The sequence below is a fragment of the Urocitellus parryii genome, chromosome X (genome assembly GCF_045843805.1).
Source record: "Urocitellus parryii isolate mUroPar1 chromosome X, mUroPar1.hap1, whole genome shotgun sequence".
NCBI classification, from domain to species: domain Eukaryota; kingdom Metazoa; phylum Chordata; class Mammalia; order Rodentia; family Sciuridae; genus Urocitellus; species Urocitellus parryii.
This window is the reverse complement of record NC_135547.1, coordinates 90977949-91001536: the sequence shown is the minus strand read 5'-3', so window position 1 is coordinate 91001536 and position 23588 is coordinate 90977949. Positions and strand designations below refer to the sequence as shown.

The 23588-nt window shown below is 38.5% G+C and overlaps 1 protein-coding gene across 1 annotated transcript in view; it reads right to left on the bottom strand.

Annotated features, from left to right (window-relative positions):
- Clcn5 (chloride voltage-gated channel 5) overlaps positions 1 to 5686 on the bottom strand; it is a 150533-nt gene extending 144847 nt beyond the window's left edge. Inside the window, exon 1 of the mRNA XM_026406715.2 lies at positions 5659 to 5686. Coding sequence (XP_026262500.1) covers positions 5659 to 5674 — 16 coding nt within the window. The 5' untranslated portion in view covers positions 5675 to 5686. The remainder of the gene's footprint in view (positions 1 to 5658) is intronic.
- Positions 5687 to 23588: the final 17902 nt, after the last annotated feature.

Below are 23588 nucleotides of genomic sequence, written 5' to 3'. Positions count from 1 at the left end.
TGTGAGTGTGTATATATATATATATATACACACTCACACACACATATATACACATATATTAATATTAAAATAGCAATAATACATATTGAATTCTTGCCATATGCCAGTCATTATGATTTTCCCATTTAATGTCATCAACAACTTCTCAGTGGTTCCCAAATACACAATAGAACCACCTGAGGAACTTAATAATACTAATTTCTCCATCTCACCCTCAGGGATTCAGATTCAATTGAGCTGAGTGAGGCCTGGGCTTCAGAAATTGGGATTCCCCAGGTGATCCTAATAGGCCCTGAAGTTGGGGATTATTAGGTTAACTACTATTTCATACCTATTTTACTGATGGAGAAATTAAGGAGCACTAAGGCAAGTTAACTACCCAACACCATACAGCTGATAAAGAATGTGTGTGACCAATTTTCCCATTATAGAAAATGGTGCAACTAATATCTTTATTGATATATCCTTGGGCACATCCTTAATTATTTAGGATAAATTTTTAAAAAATGAATTGTGTAGTCAAAAGGTAAACATACTTTTTAGTTGTATTAGAATGTCTCTCTTCCACAACTTTATTGGTGCATTATATACATAATGGCAGAATTTGTTGTTACAGATTCATACATGCACACAATGTAACAATTTGGTCAATATCCCTCTCCTGCTCCTCCACTCCCTCCCCACCTCCCATCTCCTAGTCCTTTCCTGTATTTATGCCCCTTTATTTTCATGGGATCCCCCACACACCTCTTTTTTCCTTTTTCCTCCCTAGCTTCCACATATGAGAAAACACATGACCCTTGACACTTCTGAGTTTGGTTTATTTCACTTAACATAATGATCTCAAGTTCCATCCATTATCCTGTGGTAAACCCATTTTTTAAAGTTTTTGATAAATATTGCCAAATTGACATTTCCACTAGAAGTGTTTTAAAACGGCTGCTCACTCAAGTTCTTGCCAACACTGAGTTTGGTCATTCTATTTTAATCTTTGCAAATTATATCAGAGAAAATTGCCTCCCATTCTAATTTCCCTTTCTTTGACTACTCCTGAGATAGTACCTTTTTCATGTTTACTGGTCATTAGGATTTCTCCTTTTATATATATTCCTTTGCACATTTTCCCCATCCATTGTACTTTTTTCTAGTAAAACCCTCCTATTTTTCTTATTGCTAAGTGTTTATGTATTAAGGATAATGAGTCTTGTTGCAATTATTCCTAATTTTCTCATTAACTTTATTTATGGCTTGTGCAGAAGTTTTTAATTTTCATATAATTGATGATATTAATCTTTTTCTTTATTATTCTGCCTTTGATATTATGCACACAAATATCTTCCCTACACCAAGTTTATACAGTCTCCTCTAATTTTTTTAGTTCCTTTATCATTACTCTTTTTTAAAAAAAACTTCTATTTATTTAATGCAGCAGTTCCAAACAGGTTTACGCATCAGAATTGCTCACAGGGCTTCTTTAAATGTTCAGGTCCTAAGACTGAAGCATAATTTGAGGCGCATGAGACCTGAGCAAGAATATTTTTAAAGGACCATAAGAAATTCTGATGCCCTCCTCCTTTATAAAGAAAAACTATTTTAGCTGAGTGCAGTGGTGCACACCTATAATACCAGGGACTTGAGAGACTGAGGCAGGAGGACTGAAGTTCAAGGCCAGTCTTGGCAACTTGGCAAGATCCTGTTTCAGAATAAAAAATAAAAAGGACTGGAGATATAGCTGAGTGGTAAAGCACCCCTAGGTTCAATTACCAGTACCCCCAAAATAATATTAATCCTTCTAAATTTAAGTAGGTGCCATTTTTTCCAAATTACTTCAGCATGTTTGTTAAATAAATAATTTCATTAATTTGAAATGTTACTTTTATCCTAGTAGTCAGTAAGTTCCAGGAGAGCAGAAACCATGCCTGTTTACCTTGACCATTGCATCTCTAGGGCCCAGCACACAACTCAAGTTCAATAAATGTTAACTGAGTAAATAAATAACACCTGACAACGTAAGTCTCCAACCTCAAAGTGGGTAGTCTCCTCTTCAATATTTTCTCTTTTTTAAAATATTTTTAGTTGTAGTTGGACACAATACCTTTTATTTTATTTATTTATTTTTATGTGGTGCTGAGGATCGAAACCAGCACCTCACATGACATGCTAGGTGAGCACTCTACCACTGAGCCACAACCCTAGCCCTTCAATATTTTTTTGACCATTAGACCAATAAAACTGATATTATGCCGGGCACAGTGGCACACACCTATAATCCCAGCTACTTAGGAGGCTGTGGCAGGAGGATCCCAAGTTTGAGGCCAGCCTCAACAACTTAGCAAGACCCTTATCTCAAAAGAAAATATTTTTAAAAGGGCCTGTGAAATGTATCTCAACGATAAAGCATTTGCCTACCATATACAAGGCCCAGGATTCAATAAAAAAATGACAAAGCACAACTGATGTTATTAAGGCTCACCATAAGTTGTCAAAAACCTTCAAGTATGCCTGATACACTCTGTTTAACGTGGACAGAACATGTATTAGAGTTCAAGGCCAGTCTTGGCAACTTGGAAAGATCAAAGTGAAATCAAAATAATACTATTGACAGTGTTTAAGGGGTACAGGGTTTCTGATTAAATTCTCCATGGAGGAATTAGACAGCAATGATCCAAAAAACCAAGGAGATTTGGGTTTCTCTACCTCTTACATTTTCTCAAATAGCTCCTCAGAGACTGACTCAGAAGCTTCGTTGAGCTGATGAAGTTTGACACATTTCCATGGAAAGAATACTGGGATAGGGAAACAGGAAAGCTGGGTTTTAGTGTTGTCACTAAGAAGAACTACTATCTATCTAACCTTAGGCATGTTGCTTAATCTCTAAATTAAGCTAGATATTCTCTGAGACTCTCAGGGATTTCAAGGACAAACTGAAATTATCTCCATAGAACAGAGTCCCAAACCCAATCAAGGTAAAGTAAAATAATAGTGATAGCAGTATTTGTAGTAGTAATAGCTATCACTACATTTTACTGAGCACTATTATACACTAAACAATATTCTGAACATCATTATACACCAAACAAGCATTTTATGGTTATAATAAATGCACACGTTTATATGGCACTTACCATGTTCCAAGTGTTTTGCATGTATTAGCTTAATTCATCTTTACAACACTATAAGGTGAGTTCTATTTTTACCCAATTTCATAAAAGGGGAAACTGAAACACAGAGGGGTTAAGTGACTTGCCCATAGCCTCACAGCTACCAAGTGATAGAACCTAAAGAGTTGACTCCAGACCCACACAGGTAACTATTAGACCATATTGCCTTCCAAAATATCATGTCACTACACTTCTCAATTCAGAAGTTGTACAAAAGAAGGGATTGGCTGCAGTGATCAAGAGAATTTACTTATGTGTACTGCTCCTCTCTTCACTAACACTTGAAAAATGAGGTTTCACTTCAATGTAATTTTAAGAAGAGAAGATTTCAGGGCCTTGCAAGATGTATTATTTATTAAGAAAATATTATCTTTTTTTAAGGTTTGTCAAACATTAAAATGTTTTATTGTAAAATAAATAAATCATTAACAACTAAAGACATGTCATTAGCCATAGGGAAAAACAACACAAGCTCTTCATGCATCATTAGGAACAAAATTTTATAGCCCTACCTGCACAATCTCCAGTTCTATAATTTAAAAACTATCTACGAAACAGTGACCTGACAGCCCAAAGGTACCTCAACCCAGATAGGTCAAACCTAAGCTCAGTACTCTAGCTTCTACCATAACTGGGTCCTTCTGCCACTTCTCCTGTTCTCAACCTCAGAGAATGGCACCACTAGCCTCCAGCCCCCAAACTGGCTGGCAATCTTGTCACATCCAGTCACAGAACATTCCAGAAATTATCCTCTTCTCTCTAATCTCACTGCCCCTGATTCTTCTGCTCAGACTCTCACCATCTTTCTCCTAAATCACTATTCCAGAAACCTCCTGAATGAATCCAGGCTTTCATTATCTCCAGCTCCCACCCCACCTCAGCACCAATGCCAAAGTAATCTTTCTAAAACAAAATCTGCTTATGTTACTTCCCTGTTTGGAATCTTTGTCTCCAGGATAAAGTGTAAAATCCTTCCTAGAACATACAAGGTTCTTTATTTTCTGGCCTCCTCCAACTACCTTCCCTGCTTTGTCTGAGGTCATGCCCCTATACATCTCATACTAGGCAAACAAAGCAACTTGAAGTTCCTAACAGTGCTGCTCTGTCTGCCAGAATGTAATTCTCTCATTTGCCCATCTGGCCAACACCTACTCATTTTTAGAGTAGTTCAAGATTCAAAATTCATCATGCTTTTCTCTGGGCTTCCATCACATTTTGCTCCTCTCCCTATTGTAACACTGGTTCAACATTACACAATTATTTGATCATGTCTGTCTTTCCTAAACCAAAGGAACACTCTAAGGTTCTGCATCTTATCCATATCTGTATTCTATTTGTTGAATGAAGGAATGTCTCGGGATTTAAGTGAGTTTATCCAAACTGCTCTTTTTTAAAAAATATTTAAGTTTTAGGTGGACACAATATCTTTATTTTACATTTATGTGGTGCTAAGAATCAAACCCAGTGCCTCCTGCATGCTAGGCGAGCACTTTACCACTGAGCCACAACCCCAGCCCCCCAAACTGCTCCTGAATGCCCATTATGTGAGTCAATGCCAGCATTCAGGCCAAATCCCATTTCAACAATATCATTGACAATCCATATAAATCAAAACTGTGACATTTGTATGCCTACGAATTTTAAACCATAACCAGCACAATGAAATATCTTTAAAAGATACGTTAATCCACTTAGAAACCTATCTGTTGAATATTTATAGATATTCAAGCTACTTCACTCTACTCCATCTAAGTGGTCCTTAACCTTTTGTGGATCACAACCAATTTTGGTTTTATTTATCTATTGTTTCTTAAACACAAACTCCCTTGTGATAAACATAAGAATGCCATGTACCCCTGAAGATTCCAATACAATCCCCAAGGACACAATCCTCAACCCCATCAAAAATAAGATAACTTCGTATGTGAGACAAATTCACAAGTTCACAAGAGATGTGATCTATCAGCTAAGACACTGTTGAACTTGGTTCTTGGTAGCTTACATTGTTAAAATAGGCATTTTTCTTCTATCAGCAAGTATAAACATTACAACATTAAACATGCTTTTTCAAACTGCCTAAATCCCAAGAAGGTCTTTATTGCAAAGGGGAAGCCAGAGAGGTACCAATATCTGTGTCCCCCATCTTTCAGAATCTTGTGATACAAATCTGCTGGTAACAAATGAGACACGCAAATAGGAAAACATCTTTCTCATTTCCTCACATATAACCCCCATGAGCACATGTTTAAATGAAGAGAATTATTTCAAATGCTTCTGGCATGACATTTTTCTAATTTCCCCCAACTACCACTTGAAAATAATTTGAACTTCTAGCTAGCAGCAGCTTCTTTTAAATTAATGTGCTTTGTCCTTGCAAAGACAAAGGGTTAAATTAAAGAAATAGCTGGCTGCCTGCCACTGACTTGGAGAGTTGAGTGGGGGTGGAAGATAGAGGAGAAAGAACAACCAGTTAGAGGAATAAGTGCTAATTTCTTACCCTGCCACATGGCCATCTTGATCGTATCTTCTCTGACACTGGGGTCACAGGCTCAGTTTCCCTGAGCCCCCCAGTTTCGCAGGGAAACTTGAATGGCACTGAGATAGATAAACAGCTATGTGGTCCTCGTTTCTGCAATATGCTAAAGCCCCAAATCTGAAAATGCAAACAGAAAAAATAAACACTTAAAAAGAAAAAAAAATTAAATGATTGAAAATTATCTCCTGCCCCTCTCTGAATCTCTCTTTTAAAGACAGGCAGACCAGACACAGTAGTGTCACATATTCCTTGGGCATCAGGGTATTGCTGAAGAAAATCAGAGATCTAGAGTCAGTTCATATTGTCATTCAGTTTTGAATTCTACATGAATCACTGGAGCTTTAGTACTCGGGGTTCAGAACTCAAAGGATGAGTGGTTGGATGAGATAACTGTTGTATCTTTCCAATTGCAAAGTCTTGCATGTAGAATGAAAGGCAGCATTACTAGCCAACCCCCTCCTCAACTCCCCAAATACCCAACTTTACAGTATGTGATCAGTAGAAAGAAGAGCAAATTTTGTATACACTAAAGTTTTAAGATAGGTCTTACATAGGAAGAAAAAGAAGAAGAAAGGAAGTATAATAAAAGTAAAAAATGATGATACCCTTTGGGTGGTGGTTCTTCCTCTCCATTTTACTTTCCCCACTCTGCAAATTTCCTATAGCAAATGCATATTGCTCATATCAGGGTGAAATTAATCAAGGAAAAAGGAAAATGCAAAAATATAATGCTAGTTTAATTACAATCTAATTAATTTAGCTAATTCCTACTATTACAACTTCAAATCTAGTCTTAGGTAATACTGTTTGCAAGAATATGAAAAGAACTAGGAATGTGACAAAAAATGAGAGGTCTGACTACTGTACATAATTTGATTTGGTGGTTTAGTATATTAAACACTCTACTTGTCCATTTAAGTTCTTACTTAATAATTGGGTCTTCCTTACTTAGCACACAAGCCAATCTGCTTTTTCTCAAAAAAGAGAAGCCCTCTATTTTTTGACCTACTGAACATCAAAGTAGATTGCTATTTCTATACAACCAAAACGTCCACTTCTGAATTGAAAAAGCTAAAGTACAAACACTGAAGGCTACTACTAAAAGAATCATGTTAGCTGTCTTTAATGACCTTTTTTCTTTAAAGGACAAAAAGGTTAATGTGTACACCCATCCTCAAAGCACCAAAAGAGAAAAGACAGTGCCTTGGATAAGGAAAGTTTCGCCACGTCCTAGGAAACGAGGAACTTTAGAAAGTCCCAGGATGAATTCATCAGGAAAAGGCGCTCCAAAGACTTATGTGGAACATGGAACAGTTTGTTTTGGTTTACCTTTTCTTTTCATTTTTTCCTTCTCTTATTTCATTGTTAAGAAGTATTGTGCGAGTCTTGGGACAAGGAGAAATTTAGCATTTGTAGTTAAATCCAGAAAGCTGCTAATAAATGTCTGAAGTGTATGTAAAGCGGATTCTTACTGGCTTTTAGTGCTCCAACTTCTGTATTTCCCTCATTTATGGGGGGGGGGGCAGTTTCCACTGACGTTATCGCACGGGCACACGTACAACTTCACTCGGAACTCCGGGCAACTGATTTGCTCTGAAATGGTCATAAAGGTAACCGCGCATCAGTGTAAAGGTAAAAGCTTTCTCTTACCCCTTACTGGCAAAGGCGCTCAAGCGCCAGGCTCAAAAAGTCAAGCGAGAACCAGCCACACGCGTTCAAGTGGCAAAAGGAAAACGCGCAGCGACTACTTTTCGGAGAGTCTGAACTCGACTTCGCAAAGACCCACACAAACCTGAAGCAAGTCCAGAGCCGGAGGGAGAACAGGGGCCTCGACTGAGCTTTCCCAGAAAACGCCACCCTATCCCAGTCCTAGAAAGGGGACCACAGGCGAAAGCAGGGCACTCCTGGCGCCGCTCCGTAAGGAAACTTCGCTTGGGCAGCCCAGGGACCCTTCTCGGAGAACTGGGTTGGGCTCTCGGGAAGATGCCGCCCCGCACTAGCTAGAACTAGCCTGTCTACCTCCTCGGAGTGCCAGGGGGCGGCGTCTGGACAAGGGGAACCCCGTCTCCGGGGGACTGAGCCAGCAGGGGAGCGCTTCCCCTGTGTCGCTACGATCAGAGGGTGCTCCGGGGGTGGGCCAGGGACGAGGGGCCCACTAAAGACCTGTTGGGGAAGGGACAGCCCATTTGCCTTTACCTGTCGCCGAGGTTAGGAGCTGCGGAGTCTGTGTCCGCTGCCGGTGGGCAGCGCGCTCAGGCGGCTCTGGCGTCCAGTACACTAAGTTGAGCTAGCGCCCCACGTAGCCGGCAGAGCTTCATTCACACAGCCCAGTCAGGGAGGAGGGGGAGCGGAGCGGGCGCGCGGCTCATGTGACAGGCGCCTCCAGAGTATCAGCTCAGCCCAGCGGGCGTCTGCGCGTGCGCGCCACGGAGGGCCCTAGCCCGGCACCTCGGCCCGGGCAGGGAGGGGGCACGGCAGCCTAGGAGGAGCTGCTGGGAGGAGTTTCAACATGCGCAACCGCAGTAGGACGGCCCGGCTCGCTGCCATATTTAATGAGGACTGGGCGGGTCCAAGCCCAGTGCTGGGCGTGTTAGTTGCTTTTGAAACCAATGCCCATTCTGTTTCACCGTTTCAAGCCTGTCAGTCCCTTGATTTTGGTTCTGTCCTTAGCATGAAACTGTTTATCACGAACTTCTGGCTCACAGAGTGGTTACTAGTAGAAAGCTAATACTAATAACATCAGATCATATATTTTGAGCCTCATATATGCCAGGCACTGTCCAAAGCCCTTTACTCATTTTTTCATCTCACTCATGATAACCCCATGAAGTATGTACGATTATTTCTCCATTTTTTTATTCATAAGAATGCAGAAGCTCAGAAGGTTAAGAAAATTTTCCAGCCTCACATAATAGTAGGAATAAGAATAATGTTCAACAATGGTGATACTTATAGCAACCAAGTTGATCCTTATAGTAACACTGGAAAATCTATGTTGCAGTTATTGGTATTTTCTGCATTTTACTCATTACAAACAAAGGCTCAGAAAAATAAAACTTATAGAAATAATAAGCGGCACATTCCAACAAAGATTTGACTCCAAAGCTCTTGCCCTACGGTTTGAAGAAATAGCCCCTCTCCTGTTTTAAAGAAAATAAAACTTTGGCCAAATGGAGTGCATTTACTTAGTTAAAATGAACCCACTAATAAAGGTACTGCAAGAACTGAGATTGAAACCAATATCATCAATCCAAATAATATAACTAGAGCCCAAGTACTCTAATTCAGCATCTACTGCAGTGAACAATTTTGAATGCCTACTTTGGACAGCTTAAGTATACAAATCCTATATCTTAGCCCAATCAGCATAAAGTCCAAAGACAAATCTGTAAGCCAACACAGCCAAACATCTAACCTATTGCAATGAGGATATCACACACCAAGGGGGGGGGGGGGAACATGGTCATCTCAACAAACAAGCAAAAATAAAACATAGGGTCATTATAGGAACTGGAGGAAAGATAGATAATAGGTGAATTTAAAAGAAAACTTTTCTTTGAAAATGTGTTTGAATGGACTGGGCATGTAGCTCAAGTGGTAACACTCTCACCTGGCATGTGTGGGGCACTGGGTTCGATCCTCAGCACCACATAAAAATAAAATAAAGATGTTGTGTCCACCGAAAACTAAAAATAAACATTAAAAAAAATCTCTTTCTCTGTCTTTAAAAAAAGAAAGAAAGAAAAAGAAAATGTGTTTGAGTAAATTAGTCATAGTGTGTTAGAATTTATGTATTTTGGCCAACACATCCCTTCATGCCCCTGAAAGAAAGTCACTTTGTCTTTCTACCTAGCACTAAATAAAAAGACATTGAAAAAAATTTTAAAAAGCATTTGTTTGATAAACTTAAAGCAAAGGACTGTGTCACATGGTGTCTCCACCAGGTCTGAATTGTGAAGTGAACTCAGATTTCTGTATCCTTGGGAACTACAAAGTAAAGATAGATGTGGAATGTCATGTCCAGATATCCCTTATCTGCAGCTCTGCACCTGGGTTGAAAATCAAGGCTACTTCTCTTTATCCAAGAAACTTGTATCCTACAGACAAATGTGGGATGATTTATTGTTATGGATATTATTTCAAGCAGCAAAGTTTCCAAAGAAACTTAGACTTTAGAGAAACTTTAGAAAACAAAGTGCATTTTAAAAATATTTTCACTTTACAGCTGCTGTGTAGGGAACTGTAGAGAATTGTCTGAGCTATAACTAGAACGCAAACTGGGACCTGATTTCAAAGGATCCTGAAATTGGACTGAATTTGTGCTTAATTCAGAAAGTGACTGAGAAGAAAATTGAGCACTTTTATTTGTTGGTGTCTTGTTGGGTGTAAATTTCTGATTTTGGAGATTGAACCCAGGGCCTTGTGCATGCCACTCACTCACTCTATTCCTGAGCTACACCCCTAGCTCAAGAACTGGGGTTTTTCAGCAAGGCAATCCCTTTACTGGAACTCTTCTTTAAGAAGGTGAATCTGGGGTGATTGTTTAAGGAGAGGTTTGTTTGTATGTTCCCCCCCCCTCAATCCCACTATCCACCCCCATTATTGCAGGGTAGGAAAAAAAAAAAACAAGAGTTTATTTGTAGATACAGGCCCTGGTGAAATAGAAGAGGCAGGAAAAGACAGGCATAAATAATGCAATTATAGTTGGAGAGGTAAAAAAGAAAGTCCAGAATACAAGCTAACACTAGAATAAAACACCTCTTCCTCAGATAAAGGAAAAAATTGGTTGAAGAATAGCAATCCAGTTGGAAGCAAACTTGTCTCTGAAAGGATGCCTCTGCAGACCGAATATATTGGCTTGACTTAGGGTATTTGTGGTATAATTTTATGAGAGAGAGAGAGAGAGAGAGAGAGAGAGAGAGAGAGAGAGAGAGAGAGAGAGAGAGAGAGAGAGAGAGAGAGAACGCAAGCTTGGAGCAAGGTGGTTTATAGAAATTATGAAAGGGCTGCAGTATACAAAGATTGCCACTTGGTGTCGCCACTGACCGCTGACAGCACGGAGGGCTCCACGGAGGCGGAGGTGGGGGGTTCTTGCTTTAGAAAATGTACGTTTAAAAGAAGAGAGAGAACGTTTTATCTTTTACAAATTGCACAACAAAGCAGTTGTGACAGTGGTGTCTGGAGCCAGACTGCTCGGGCTCAAAGACAACCAGAACCCAACACTTATTAGCTGTGATCCCTCATTTGACTTACCTAATTTCACTCTGCTTCTGGTTTCTTATCTGTAAAATGGGATAATAGGATTAAATGTATTAGTAGATGTCGAACAGTTATAATAGATTAAGTTTTAAACAAATTAAAGCTAGATAATTATGATCAAGGCCCCTTCAGCCTTTGGATCACCACTTTTTAAAAGGAGTTATTTATGTGGTGTCACTGCCAATATCCCTTACCGGACAAAGAAGTCAGGGTGTGGTGCTAATGAACCAAAGTTAACGGTTTAACCAAGAAGTACGGATTCTGAGTGTTAAATCTGTTTTCTTCCCCATGGCCCAGAGCACACTCCGGAAAACCTCAGCTTGGCCAAAAGAGTGAAGAAAGATCAAAATAAATAAATAAGTCCTGTAGAGAATATTGAAAAAGATGTTCTCTACTCCCCACCCCCTGCAAGATACTCAACAGACTGATGATCAAGAGCCGTTTTAGGTCCAAGAAAGCACAAAGTAGGGCTGGGGCTATAGCTCAGTTGGTAGAGTGCTTGCCTCACATGCACAAGACAAAGAAAGCACAAAGTAAACACGATGTGATCTTAAAAGTTAATTATATATTTAAAAAGAGAAAACAACAGTGTATTTCTCTGTATAATAAAAGGTAGCACTTTAAAGTTAGTTTAGCAAGATAATTCCCATGGAACAATAGATCATATAGATCGTGGTGACACTTAAACCGTCAAACTGTCATGTATAGGGCATGACAGTTTTATCTTTCCTTTTGAAATTGACATCGCAAAAGAGACTGAAATAGTTACGTGATGATTACATGACCATGTAGAGTAGTGAGTGAATGTGTCTGGTTTTATTTTTGTCTAATCTTTCTACCTTTTGTAGAGCCTTTACTACTGTGCCAGCCACTGTAGGGAATACTAGTTTTTTGTTGTTGATGTTGTTGTTATTCGTTTGTTTGTTTGCTGAGGATTGAACCCAGAGTCTCACACATGCCAAGTATGCACTCTATCACTGAAGGATACTCCCAGTCCAGGTACAAGTTTTAAAGTGAAATATCTGGGGTATTCAATGAATGCTGGGGATGGTTCTAGAAAATGGTGCAGAATAAAAGAAAATGAACAAAGTTCTCTAACTCATGGAACCTATTAAGGTAGTAGGTTAGGAAATTCTGAAAATAGAGTGATCTGAAGTCGTTTTAATTGTTCTATATCTGGAGAGCTGACTATCAAAATTAATTAATGGCTTCTATACTGATAAAGAATAGCTAATATCATAATTGGAGAAATACTAATGAAAAATACAGTGAGACACCTTTGGCAAATATAAAAATATTGATAAGAGCTATGTCAACAAACCAAGGAGAATATTCTCATAAATTGCTGGTGGGAGTGCAATTAGTCAGTTGAGGAAAATGGTGCAATAACTATAAAAATTTTAAATATATGGACTTAGATCCCATTTCATTTCTAGGGATTTCTCCTTCAATAATAAAAATGGGAAACAATCATAAATCCCTCAATAAGGGGTCTGCTAAAATATATAATGGAAAATTTATCCAATGGAAAAAAAGAAAGGACTTTATGTACTTATATGTAAAATTATCTTCAATACATTATCTGGGGAAAAGCAAAATATAGAGTTGCGTACTTAATTTTGTGCCATGGAATTATATTTCCTGAATATATATATATATATATATATATATATATATATATATATATATTTTTTAATCACAGTGAATCAGGAGACTGAGGCAGGAGGAACAAAAGTTTGAGGCCAGCCTTGGCAATTTAGCAAGGCCCTAAGAATCTTAGTGAGACCCTGTCTCAAAACAAAAACATAAAAGGGTGGGAATGTGGCTCAGTGATAAAGTGTTTCAATCTCCAATACCGAGAGAGAGACAGAGAGGGGGGGTGGAGGAGAGGAGAAGGAGGGGAGGAAGAGAGAGAGATTGAGAGATTTTTTTTAATAACCTGTCAAGGATAGTGATTAGTTTGAAGAGCCAGTTGGTTAACTTACTCCTTAGTGCCAGCTAAAGAAAGAACTTGTTAGTCTGTGAACATATACTAGCACATCTATGATATGCAAAATCTCAGTCTCTAATTGGGTCCAGCATTATTTTTAACAAATGGTTTTCATGAGAAATTTTACTTTCTAAAAAAATCCATGTCAGGGGCTGGGGTTGTGGCTCAGTGGTAGAGCACTTGCCTCACACATGCAAGACCCTGGGTTCAATCCTCAGCACCACATAAAAATAAATAAGTGAAATAAAGGTATTGTGTCCAACTACAACTAAAAAATAAATATTAAAAAAAATCCCATGTCAGGTTGCCCTTTATGTAAGAGAAGTACAAGGCTAGCTTACACTTGAAGGGAAAGGAAAGGCCCTTTTTCCCCAAATGCACTGTGTACCCCATACTTTCTTTAAACACAGTAGAAAAATTAATTACTGGAAAAATGAAATAAAAACAAAGACATACAAAATACAAGCCACATTCTTTTATGACAATTCAATAGACACAGAATTAGTCCATCAAATTGTTGTTAAGGTTTAGAAACATTCACTCTCAATTCATTCTGGTTTGATAAGAACCAATAATAAGTAGTTTGTGGACTGGCACTGGGCCACAGACCACACTTTGAACTTTACTGCCTGAGAGCACTACCAAAGCATCCAACTCACTCTAGGGTTTCCATAAATGCTGGTTTAATACATCATTCTTTTTTTTTTTTTCTTTTTCTGGTATCAGGGATTAGAACCAGGGGTGCTTAACCACTGAACCACATCCTCAGCCTTTTTTTATTTTTTGTTTAGAGAGAGTCTTGCTGAATTGCTTAAGGTCTCACTAATTTATGCTGAAGCTGGCTTTGAACTTGCGATCCTCCTGCCTTAGACTCTCCAGTCGCTGGCATTATAGCTGTGCAGCACCACCCCTGGCTTAATACATCATTCTTACAGAGTGTTTTCACATCTTTTTCTCCCTTCTATCCTCACAACATATTCAGAGTTAAAAGGAGCAGATGTCACCATCCCCATCTGTCAGAAGAGTAAGTTAAGGTACACAGACTAAGTGATTTCCCTGGTTTCAGAGAGCAAGTGTCAGAATGCCAAATTCATCTGTCTCCTATTGCACTTTGTGACAATGGCACTACATAAGACCTCCAGTCAAAGAGAATTTCAAAAGAGTTCCAAGAGATGGAAAAAAACTACTTTGTTTTCCGAATGACATCACGTTGACAGTAGAGCATGATACAGCAGAAAAGCTAGTTTGGAATCCAGGCTTGAGCAAGAGATTTTACTTCTGAGTCTGTGTCCTTATCTCCAAAGGGAGTAATAAGAGTTTCTCCACAAAGCTTCACTAAGAACTAAATGGTAAAATAAACAGTCGCAAAGTTCAGAAAGTATGACTGTTTAATATTAGGCTCAGTTTAGAACGCCTGCATTAAAGAACTTTTTCCATATTTTCATCATATGGAATGTGTGCCATCTACTGGTAGAGTAAAGAACACCATTCTAGAAAGAGGACATTGCTGTCTGGAGAAATGGATCTATGAAACATGTCCTGGTCTTTTTCTTTTACCTTGGCTACGAGAAAGCCTGGAGTTCATTGTTTGGTCCAAGCTTAGCATGGGACTCAATAGATTTTATTTTTCCATATTTTTATTGGTGCATTATAGGTGTACATAATAATGGGGATTGTATATTTTATTAAACTCACACACCCTAGTTCCATTTTATTTTTCCTATCTGTATTTTCCCTTGGTCTGATCATCTCATTTTTACAAACCTTTGTAGTCACTTTAAACACCTTTCAAATAAACAGAATAATGATTTACCAGATCATTATCTTGCCCAGTTTTATGAATTTGACAAGAATACTTTCTATTTTGTTTTTGCTGGTGGTCCATTATCCTGGTAACTTCCAGAATCTAACAATATAATAGTAGATAAGTTAACTTTTAGATATAATGGAAGTAAAAAGAATTCAAATTTAGGGCTGGGGACGTGGCTCAAGCGGTAGCGAGCTCGCCTGGCATGTGTCCGGCCCGGGTTCGATCCTCAGCACCACGTACAAACAAAGATGTTGTGTCCGCCGAAAACTAAAAAATAAATATTAAAAATTCTCTCTCTCTCTCTCTCTCTCTCTCTCTCTCTCTCTCTCTTAAAAAAAAGAATTCAAATTTAAAATAAAACTTTAAGACTCCAAGCCTAAGAATATTAACAGGACTGTTATCAAAAAGTGCTGAGACACTACAACATGAGTGAAGTGGCATCTCCATTTATTTACACACTGAGTACTTATTCTGTGTCATACACTGCTCTTGGTACAGAAAACACAACAGTAAACAACATGACAAGAGCCCATGCCTTTGCTGAGCCTACACTTTTGGGATGTGGAAGTGAAGTCAGATGATGAAGAGATAAACAAAAATAATATTCTGTGGTAGGCATGGGAAGTAAGTGCTATGGGAGAAATTAAGCTGTGAAGGAGGATATAAAGGAAAGTTACAACTTAAAATAATGAGAAGGTCTTGTGAGGAGTCATTTGAAGTGGGACTTGAGAAATAACTTGAAGGAAGGAACTAAGAGAAGAGGCCATGCTGGTGCCTGGAGGAAAAGCATTAAAGTTGAGGTTGAGGGAAAGCCAGGGGGAGGGCTCTCGGATGGAAGCTTGCCTGGTGTGAGTGGAACAGCTGGTGTAAGAGAAACAGCAAGGAAGACAGAAGTTGGTGAAGAGGTCAGAAAACTAACAGTGGGTCAGATCCTGACCAGCCATAAAAGGACTTTGACTTTTGCTCTTATTTGAGCAATGGCTTAGGAGTCCTGGGAGGATTTCAGAAAAGGGATAATAGGATTTGATTTCTCCCTTGAAAGGATTGTTCTGGTTATTGAGTTACATAGGAGGGCAAAAGTGGAAGAATCGTTAGTGAAGCAGCAGCTTCAGCAATCTAGGCAAGAGATAATGGTACCTTGGACCAAGGTGAGGGCATTAAGAGGTATTTGTCTTCAAGGCTGTACCATCAAGATTTGCTGATGGTTTGGCTGTGGGGTATTAGACAAAGAGACGTCAAGAATGATCCCAAGGTTTGCAGTGTAAGCAACTAGGAATAATGAAGGATGAGTGGGTTTGGGGAGGGCAGAGTTTGGAAATTCAGATTTTTAACCTTTTGTTCATTTGACTTTTTAAAAATTTTAACTGGGAAATGATTTCAAATTAACAGTTCAGACCCTGTTCTGTAGCTGAGTGAAAGAGTGGTTACCTCACATGCTTAAGGCCCCGGGTTCAATCCATGGCAGTGCAAAATAAAATGTTGCAAATGTTAAAGTAGTACAGGAAACATACACACATGCTATTCATACTCACCACTTATTAATATTTTTCTCTCCTTTTTAATTTTTGTTTTATTTTAATTGTTATAATAATTGTATATATTTATGGGATACAATGTAATATTTTAAAATATGTATACATTGTATACTGATCAAATCAGGGTAAGTTTTAATATTTTTAAAATTTGAATATATATTAGATACCAAGTGGAGATATTAAATAGGCAGCTAGGTGTACAAGCTGTAATTTAAGGCAGAAGTCTAGGTCAAGATAGAAATTTGAGAGTCAAAACACACTCTACGGGGTTGGGGTTTTGGCTCAGTGGTAGAGTACTTGCCTTGCATGTATGAGGCACTGGGTTCGATTCTCGGCATCACATAAAAATAAATAAATAAAATAAAGATATTGTGTTCATCTACAACTAAAAAAATATTTTTAAAAAATCACACTCTACTGTCATGTATATCTAAACAAAACAAATAAAAATTTTTTTAAAAAGAATGATTTGACAAACATCCCAATCTGAACCTCGTTAAAAAAAAAAAATTGAGAGTTAACAGCAGTTTACTATTTACAACCCTTAAGATGAAATGACCGAAGTAGAGAACAAAGCTGAGCTGTGGATCCCTCCCACATTAAGTGTTCAGGAAGCTAAGCAGGAACTGAAGAGAAAACTAAGAAAATAGCTGTGAAATCCATTCAAACAGGGTGGCATCCTGGAAACAGTGAAGATAGTGTTTCAAGAAGGAGGAAGGGAACTATGGTTGACAAAAGCAAAGTGAATATTTCAAAATAACTAGTAGAGAGGATTTAAATGTTTCCATCATAAAGAAATAATATATGTCAGGGGTAGATATATCAACTACCCTAATCATCACACAGTATATACATGTATTAAAATATTATCCTGCATTATGTAAAGTTACTATGAGTAAATTAAAAATGAAAATGTAATAAAATAAATTCAGTTTTTAAAAAGGACTAAGGAAAAAAGGGAGGGAGTGATCAACTAAATAAATCACTATTAATGGGTCAAGTAAAATGAGAATGACATTGGATTTGGAAATGTGGAGGTCACGATGACAATCCACTTTGGGAGAGTCATGGGGAATAAAACCTTAATAACAACGAGTATAGTATGGAAAAGAGGGAACTTACACTCAAGGTAAAGTGAAGGCACTTATCCTTATTTCCCCTGCTAAGAAAAACCCTAGGCATGACATATAAAACAGACTAAGATGTTTTTGAAAAATGAAAACAGGAAGGCAGACCAACTAGGGACCTAGGAATCTGAAGAATGACACGGTGCTTCAGTGCTATCAGTGGAGGTGTAGAGGAGAGCTTGATTTTTCGCCCCTTCCCAACAGGAACAAAGTACCTCTCCTGCCTCACAGTGAACATAAGGTACAGAACATGGTCTTCTATCCCCAACTGGCAGTAACAAGGCAGTGTTCCCTTCCTTGTACAATATCAGGGCCAGTTCAGAGAGAGGGTTTAAATAAGATTTAGTCATACCACATAATACCCAATAAGTCCAAGAGACAAATGAAAATAACTTGTTGGAACAAAGACCAAGAGAATCTCAAATAAGAAAAAAAAAAAAAAAAACAGATACCAAGACCCATGTGACACAGATTTTGGAACTATATTTACAAGTATTTTAAAACATGTAATAGAAAAAAATGCTTCAAAGAGCAAATATGAACAGGCTTGAAATTAATAAAAAAAAATAAGTAGAAATTTTCAGCAAAGGAATAAATGACATAAAGGAAAGTAAAGGGGAAATTTTTAGAACCAAAATCTACAATAACTAAAGTTTAAGATATCATTGAGCTTGGTACAGTGGTACATGCCTGAAATCCCAGCAACCCGGGAGGCTGAGGCAGGAGGATCACAAGTTCAAAGCCAGCCTCAGCAAAAGCGAAGAACTAAGCAATTCAGTGAGACCCTGTCTCTAAATAAAATACAAAATAGGGCTAGGGATGTGCCCCTGAGTTCAATCCCCAGTACCTTCCTCCCCCAAAATACATCTGTATAATTGAGCAACTGCTTGCAAAAAAAAAAAAAAAAAAAAAAAAAGATATCATTGTTATCGAACAGCAGAAAGGAGAATATAGAGGAGACTGAATGAACTAGAAAATAGTACAATAGGAACAACGCAGTTTAAATAACAGGCAGAGAAAACTGAACAAAGTCTCAAGGATATGTATAACTATACCAAAAAATATAATACTCATGGCTAGGAGATCTAGGAAAAAAGGAGAAAAAAATGTGGGACTGAAAACGTATTGGAAGAAATAATGACTAATATTTTCCAAAATTTGGGAAAATACATAAGCCTAGAGATTCAATAGCTAGCCAAACCCCAAACAGAATAAACCCAAAGAAGCAAATTTTTTATAAAAATAAAAAACAAAGAAAATATCTGGAAATCAGGATAACAAAGAAACACCTGCACATCCATGTTTACTGCAGCACTATTCACAATAGCTAAGACAGGGCATCAGTGTCAGTGTCCACAAACAAATGAATGAATACAGAAAATGTGGAGTACATCATTCAGCCATAAAGAAGAATGAAATCCTGTCATTTGCAGAAAAATGGAGAGAAGGAATTGAAGGACATTATGTGAATGAAATAAGCCAGATACAAAAGACAAGTATTGCATGGTCTCTCTCATATATGGAAGCTTAAAAAAATCAAACAATGTAAAGTAGTAATTAATAGAGGTTGGAAAGTGGGGGAGGGTGGATAAAAGGAGGTTGGATTTTCTCAGTGCATAGTGAATACATGTGTGAAAATATCACACTGAACCTCATCAATATGTACAGTTGATGTTAGTCAAAAATAAAAAATAATTACAGAAAAAAAATAAAAAATAATACCCCCCTTCAAAAAAAATCTTGAAAACAGCAAGTGATAAATGAGAAATGACATATTACCTAGAAGGGAAAAACTATTTGAATCAAGGCATATTTCCATTCATAAATTATGGAGGCCAGAAGGAAGTGGTACAACATTCTTCAAGTGCTGAAAAGAATAGCACATATAAAGAATTCTCAAAATTGAATGATAAAAGAAAATAAATAAAGGAGAGGGAAGACTAAAAGTTCACTGGATTAGACAAAGGGGAATGAAGGGGAGGGAGCAGAAATGGAAATAGGAAAGACAGTAGAATGAATTGGACGGAACTCCCATATGTTCATAGATGAATACACGTCCAGTGAAACTCCACATCATGTACAACCACAAGAATGGGAAGTTATACTCCACGTAAGTATAATATGTCAAAATGCACTCTGCTGTCGAGTATAACTAAAAAGAGCAAATTTTTAAAAGTACTGTAACAACATAGAAGAAAGAAAATAAACAATCCATTTTAAAATGAGCAAAAGATGTGAAGAGGCATTTCACTGAATGGTTGGCAAATACACATATTAAAAGCCATTAGGGAAATGCAAATGAAGTCTACAATGAGTATCACTACACACCTAATAGAACAGTTAAATTAAAAATCAGTGATAATACTAAATGCTGGAAAGGATGCAAAAACACTGGATGTTTCACCCGCTTGTGGTGGGAATGTACAGTGCTCTGAAAACTAAAATGGCATACTTTCCAGAATGGTACAGTAGTTTTTGAAACTAATGACACACTTACCAGATGATCAAGAACAAGTTCAAGGTTCTATATGAGAAGGAACAGAAGGTGCCCCTGACTATTATGGCTATGGTGGTGTCTGCCATTGATCAGAAGCACTTCCTATGGATCCTGAGGGCTAGTGAGCCAACCAGCATGGTCTTGATCAGCAGCCAGAGGCAAATCCACCCCATGAGCAGCATGGAGAACTTCATCCTGGTTGCAGATATCATCTAGAACATGACTGCTACACTACTTGGAGGGAAGGAAAACACTGTGCCACCAAGTTCCTTGAGGTGTACTGTGAAGAATTTGTGGTGGACAATATCATGCTGTTCTGATATCTGAGACCAAAACCTCATGGTGTACATGTACCTACCAGAGACCAAGGAGAGTTTCAGGGACATATGCATGTTGCACAAAGCGGATATCCATTCAGGCACCTATGCAAAAACATTCTGGAGGACCTTGAGACAAGGAGCCTCAAGGGACTCAGCAGGAAGTCAGTGGTGTGGGACAATATGTTGGATGGCAGCATGAGGCTTCCTGGGCTGGTGAAGATCCACCATTGTCTGCAAATGTCACACAAAGCATCATGCTGCCACAGCACACTGGCTTCAAATCTTTGGACTTTCCAGATGTCCCATTTGGCCCATTCCATCATAAAGAACACAGTGTCAAGCATTCTTCATTTTAATTAGTTCATTTTAGTTATACATAATATTAGGATTCATTTTGACATTATACGAGCATGGAATATAATTTGCTCTTGCTGCCCAAATTCTTCCTTTACTTCAGCATCATGGAGCTTGGCAAACTGGCTAAAAAGATAGGCACTGCACCTGATATTGTCCTGCATGACTTCTAAGACACCCACAGCATCACCATCCCCTTCCATCCCTGGGGATGTTGCCACTGCCCCTGTGCACTACCTATTATCCTGTTTTTGTACAAAACACAAAGAAGTGGGGGGGCAATGGGGGAAGATGATTGACAAATGCATTAACAAATGAACCTCAAGGACATTACAGTGAATGCAAAAAAGCAATCTCTAAAGGTCACATATTGTAGGATTCCATTTACACCAACATTTTCTAAATCAGAAAATTACAGAGATGGAGAACAGATTAGTGTTTGTCAAAGATTAGGGATTGCGGATGGGATATGGCTATAAACAGGTAGCAGAAAGATGCTTGTGGCAATGGAATGGTTCTTTATCTTGATTGCAGTCAGTTTACACAAATCTACATATATGATGCAATGGCACAGAACTATGCACACACATAGTGCCAATGGCAGCTTCCTAGATACATTATACTACAGTGTGTAAATGTAACAATTAGGAAAATCAGAGTGAAATTTACAAAGGACCTCTCTGTCCTATTTTTGCAACTTCCTGTGGATCTGTAATTTTTTCAAAATAAAAACTTCAAAAGGAATGGGAGAAGAGGAATTAAAGACATTGAATATAGGCAATTATAGCCAGGAATTTTGCTGTAAAAGGGAGCAGAGAAATGAAGTGGGTCGTGAGCAAAAGATGGTGACTCAAAAGAAGATTTTCAATGTGTTAATGGGTGTAATAATAGCATGATTGACACTGACAAGAAAGAACCTGTAGAGGGGAAAATTATATGAGAGGGGCAAGAGTGGAGGGAGGCTGGGGTGTAGCTCAGTGGTAGAGCGCTCACCTAGCATGTGTGAGGCACTGGGTTCGATCCTCAGCACCATATCAAAATAAGCAAATAAACTAAAGGTGTTAAAAATACAATAACAAAAAAATGCATTTAAAAAAGAGTGGAGGAAATTTCCAGGAGGAAATGGGATCTTATAAATAAGTGGAGGGGTCGGGCTCATGAGGTACAGGGACAGTCCATCAATAGTAATAAGAGAAAGGGCAGAGTATATGCACAGATTTATGTGGCTGAGTAAATGCAGTGGCAGAAATTTGTGGGCTTTGTTTTCTGATTGCCCCTATTTTCTCCCTGCAACCGGAAGCAAGGTTATGGGCTGAGAATGAGGATGTGTGCGGAGGTGTTAGAGGTTTGAAGGGAGAAGAGAAGGTATGAAATAGTTGTCTAGGAAACCAGCAGAGTAAATGGACTAGGATAATATTATGTGATTTCCTGGCAACATTAAGTGCCCACTTGAGGTTCGTGGTCTTGAATTTAAAGTGAGAGTGTCATTTTGTGTGTGTGTTTTTTTCTCCAGCCATGTTCAACTCCATAGATACAGGAGAGGAATAGGAGTCATTGGTGATAAAAGATGGAGGCTGCAAATAGGTGAAGGGAAAAAAAAACTGGAAGGGGAGATTTCAAAAAACTGAGATACCAGGGCATTGGAAAGATCAGGTATTGAGATATTGGAATAACAAAGAATGAAGGCAGAATTGAAGATAATAACAGCGAGACAGAGGCTCAAATGTTTGAGAAACTGGGGGTGGGGCACCTGAAGAACTATAGAAAACAATAGCAAGATAGGAAATGGATAATATATTCTTTTACAGAGAATCACAGATGGTGATTTTTTAAATTTATTCTTTTTAGGTATACATGACAGTATATTTTGACATACATGAAAACAGTGTATCTTATTCTAATTATGATCTCATTCTTGTGGTTGTACATGATGTGGCATGTCACTGGTCATGTATGCATATATGTACATTCATATACGAATACAGACAGTGATTTTTAAGGAAGAGAAAGAGAGAATAACCTGGATGCAGCAGTGAGGGATCTGAGAGGCTGAGAGGGCTGTAGGGTCCTTGGGTAGATCCAGATTTTAGTTATATCAAGAAGGTGAGGGGAACAGTCAGCAGACAGGAAAAAGAGAAGATTTTGCTGATGATTTTGAATTCTTGATAAGGAACTATAGAATATCTCATCCAATCTAGGACCCTATTGAGAATGTTGAATGCTAAATTGAGCAGGGCCAAGGCACACCATGTGTAAACTGAAATTGTTCTGGGCAAACCAGGACTATGGTTTTAGAGAACAAAACAGAAGGATTTCTGGATCTGGAAAAGGCTAAGTGGTAGAGATAAGTTATGGAAATAAACAACATGGGGGTGGGACTTAGAAGAAGAGACACAAGGGTAGTGACCAAAGAGCCTCAGGGTTCTTGTGATGACTGATATAAGCAAATTAGAAAAGCATATTTCTGGTGATCTGAGGTAGGTAGACATGGCCATGTCTGAAAGTGTTTAGAGAAAGAGTAGGTGGTCAGGGCTTGCCTTCCCTCCTGCTGATTGGAGATACATCATCCTGGAGGCAGGGAGTTCTACTCCCAACCTATAAGGACAGTAACTTGATCCTGCACCCCACTGATGAAGACCTTGATATTTCTGAAACTGTTCATGCTTCCAATATGAATTGTTGTAGGAACTGGGCCTGGACTGACTATGGATAAGGAAGTTAATTAACCTAGCTGTGAACAGCTAAGGATGGTAGAGGCAAGGGATTTCGTGGTATTTCCCACAGGAACCATAAAGAAACACACTGCCATTGCCTGTGAAAGCTAAATAAGTTATCATAGGAATAGAGAGTAGAATAGAGGTTGTCAGGGGACTGAGAGGGGATTGTAGAGTTAGTGCTTCATGGGTAGAGATTCAGTGTGAGCAGGCAAAGAAGACCTGGAGATGGATGGTGCTGATGCTTGCACAACAATATGAATGGACTCAATGCCTTTAGATTGC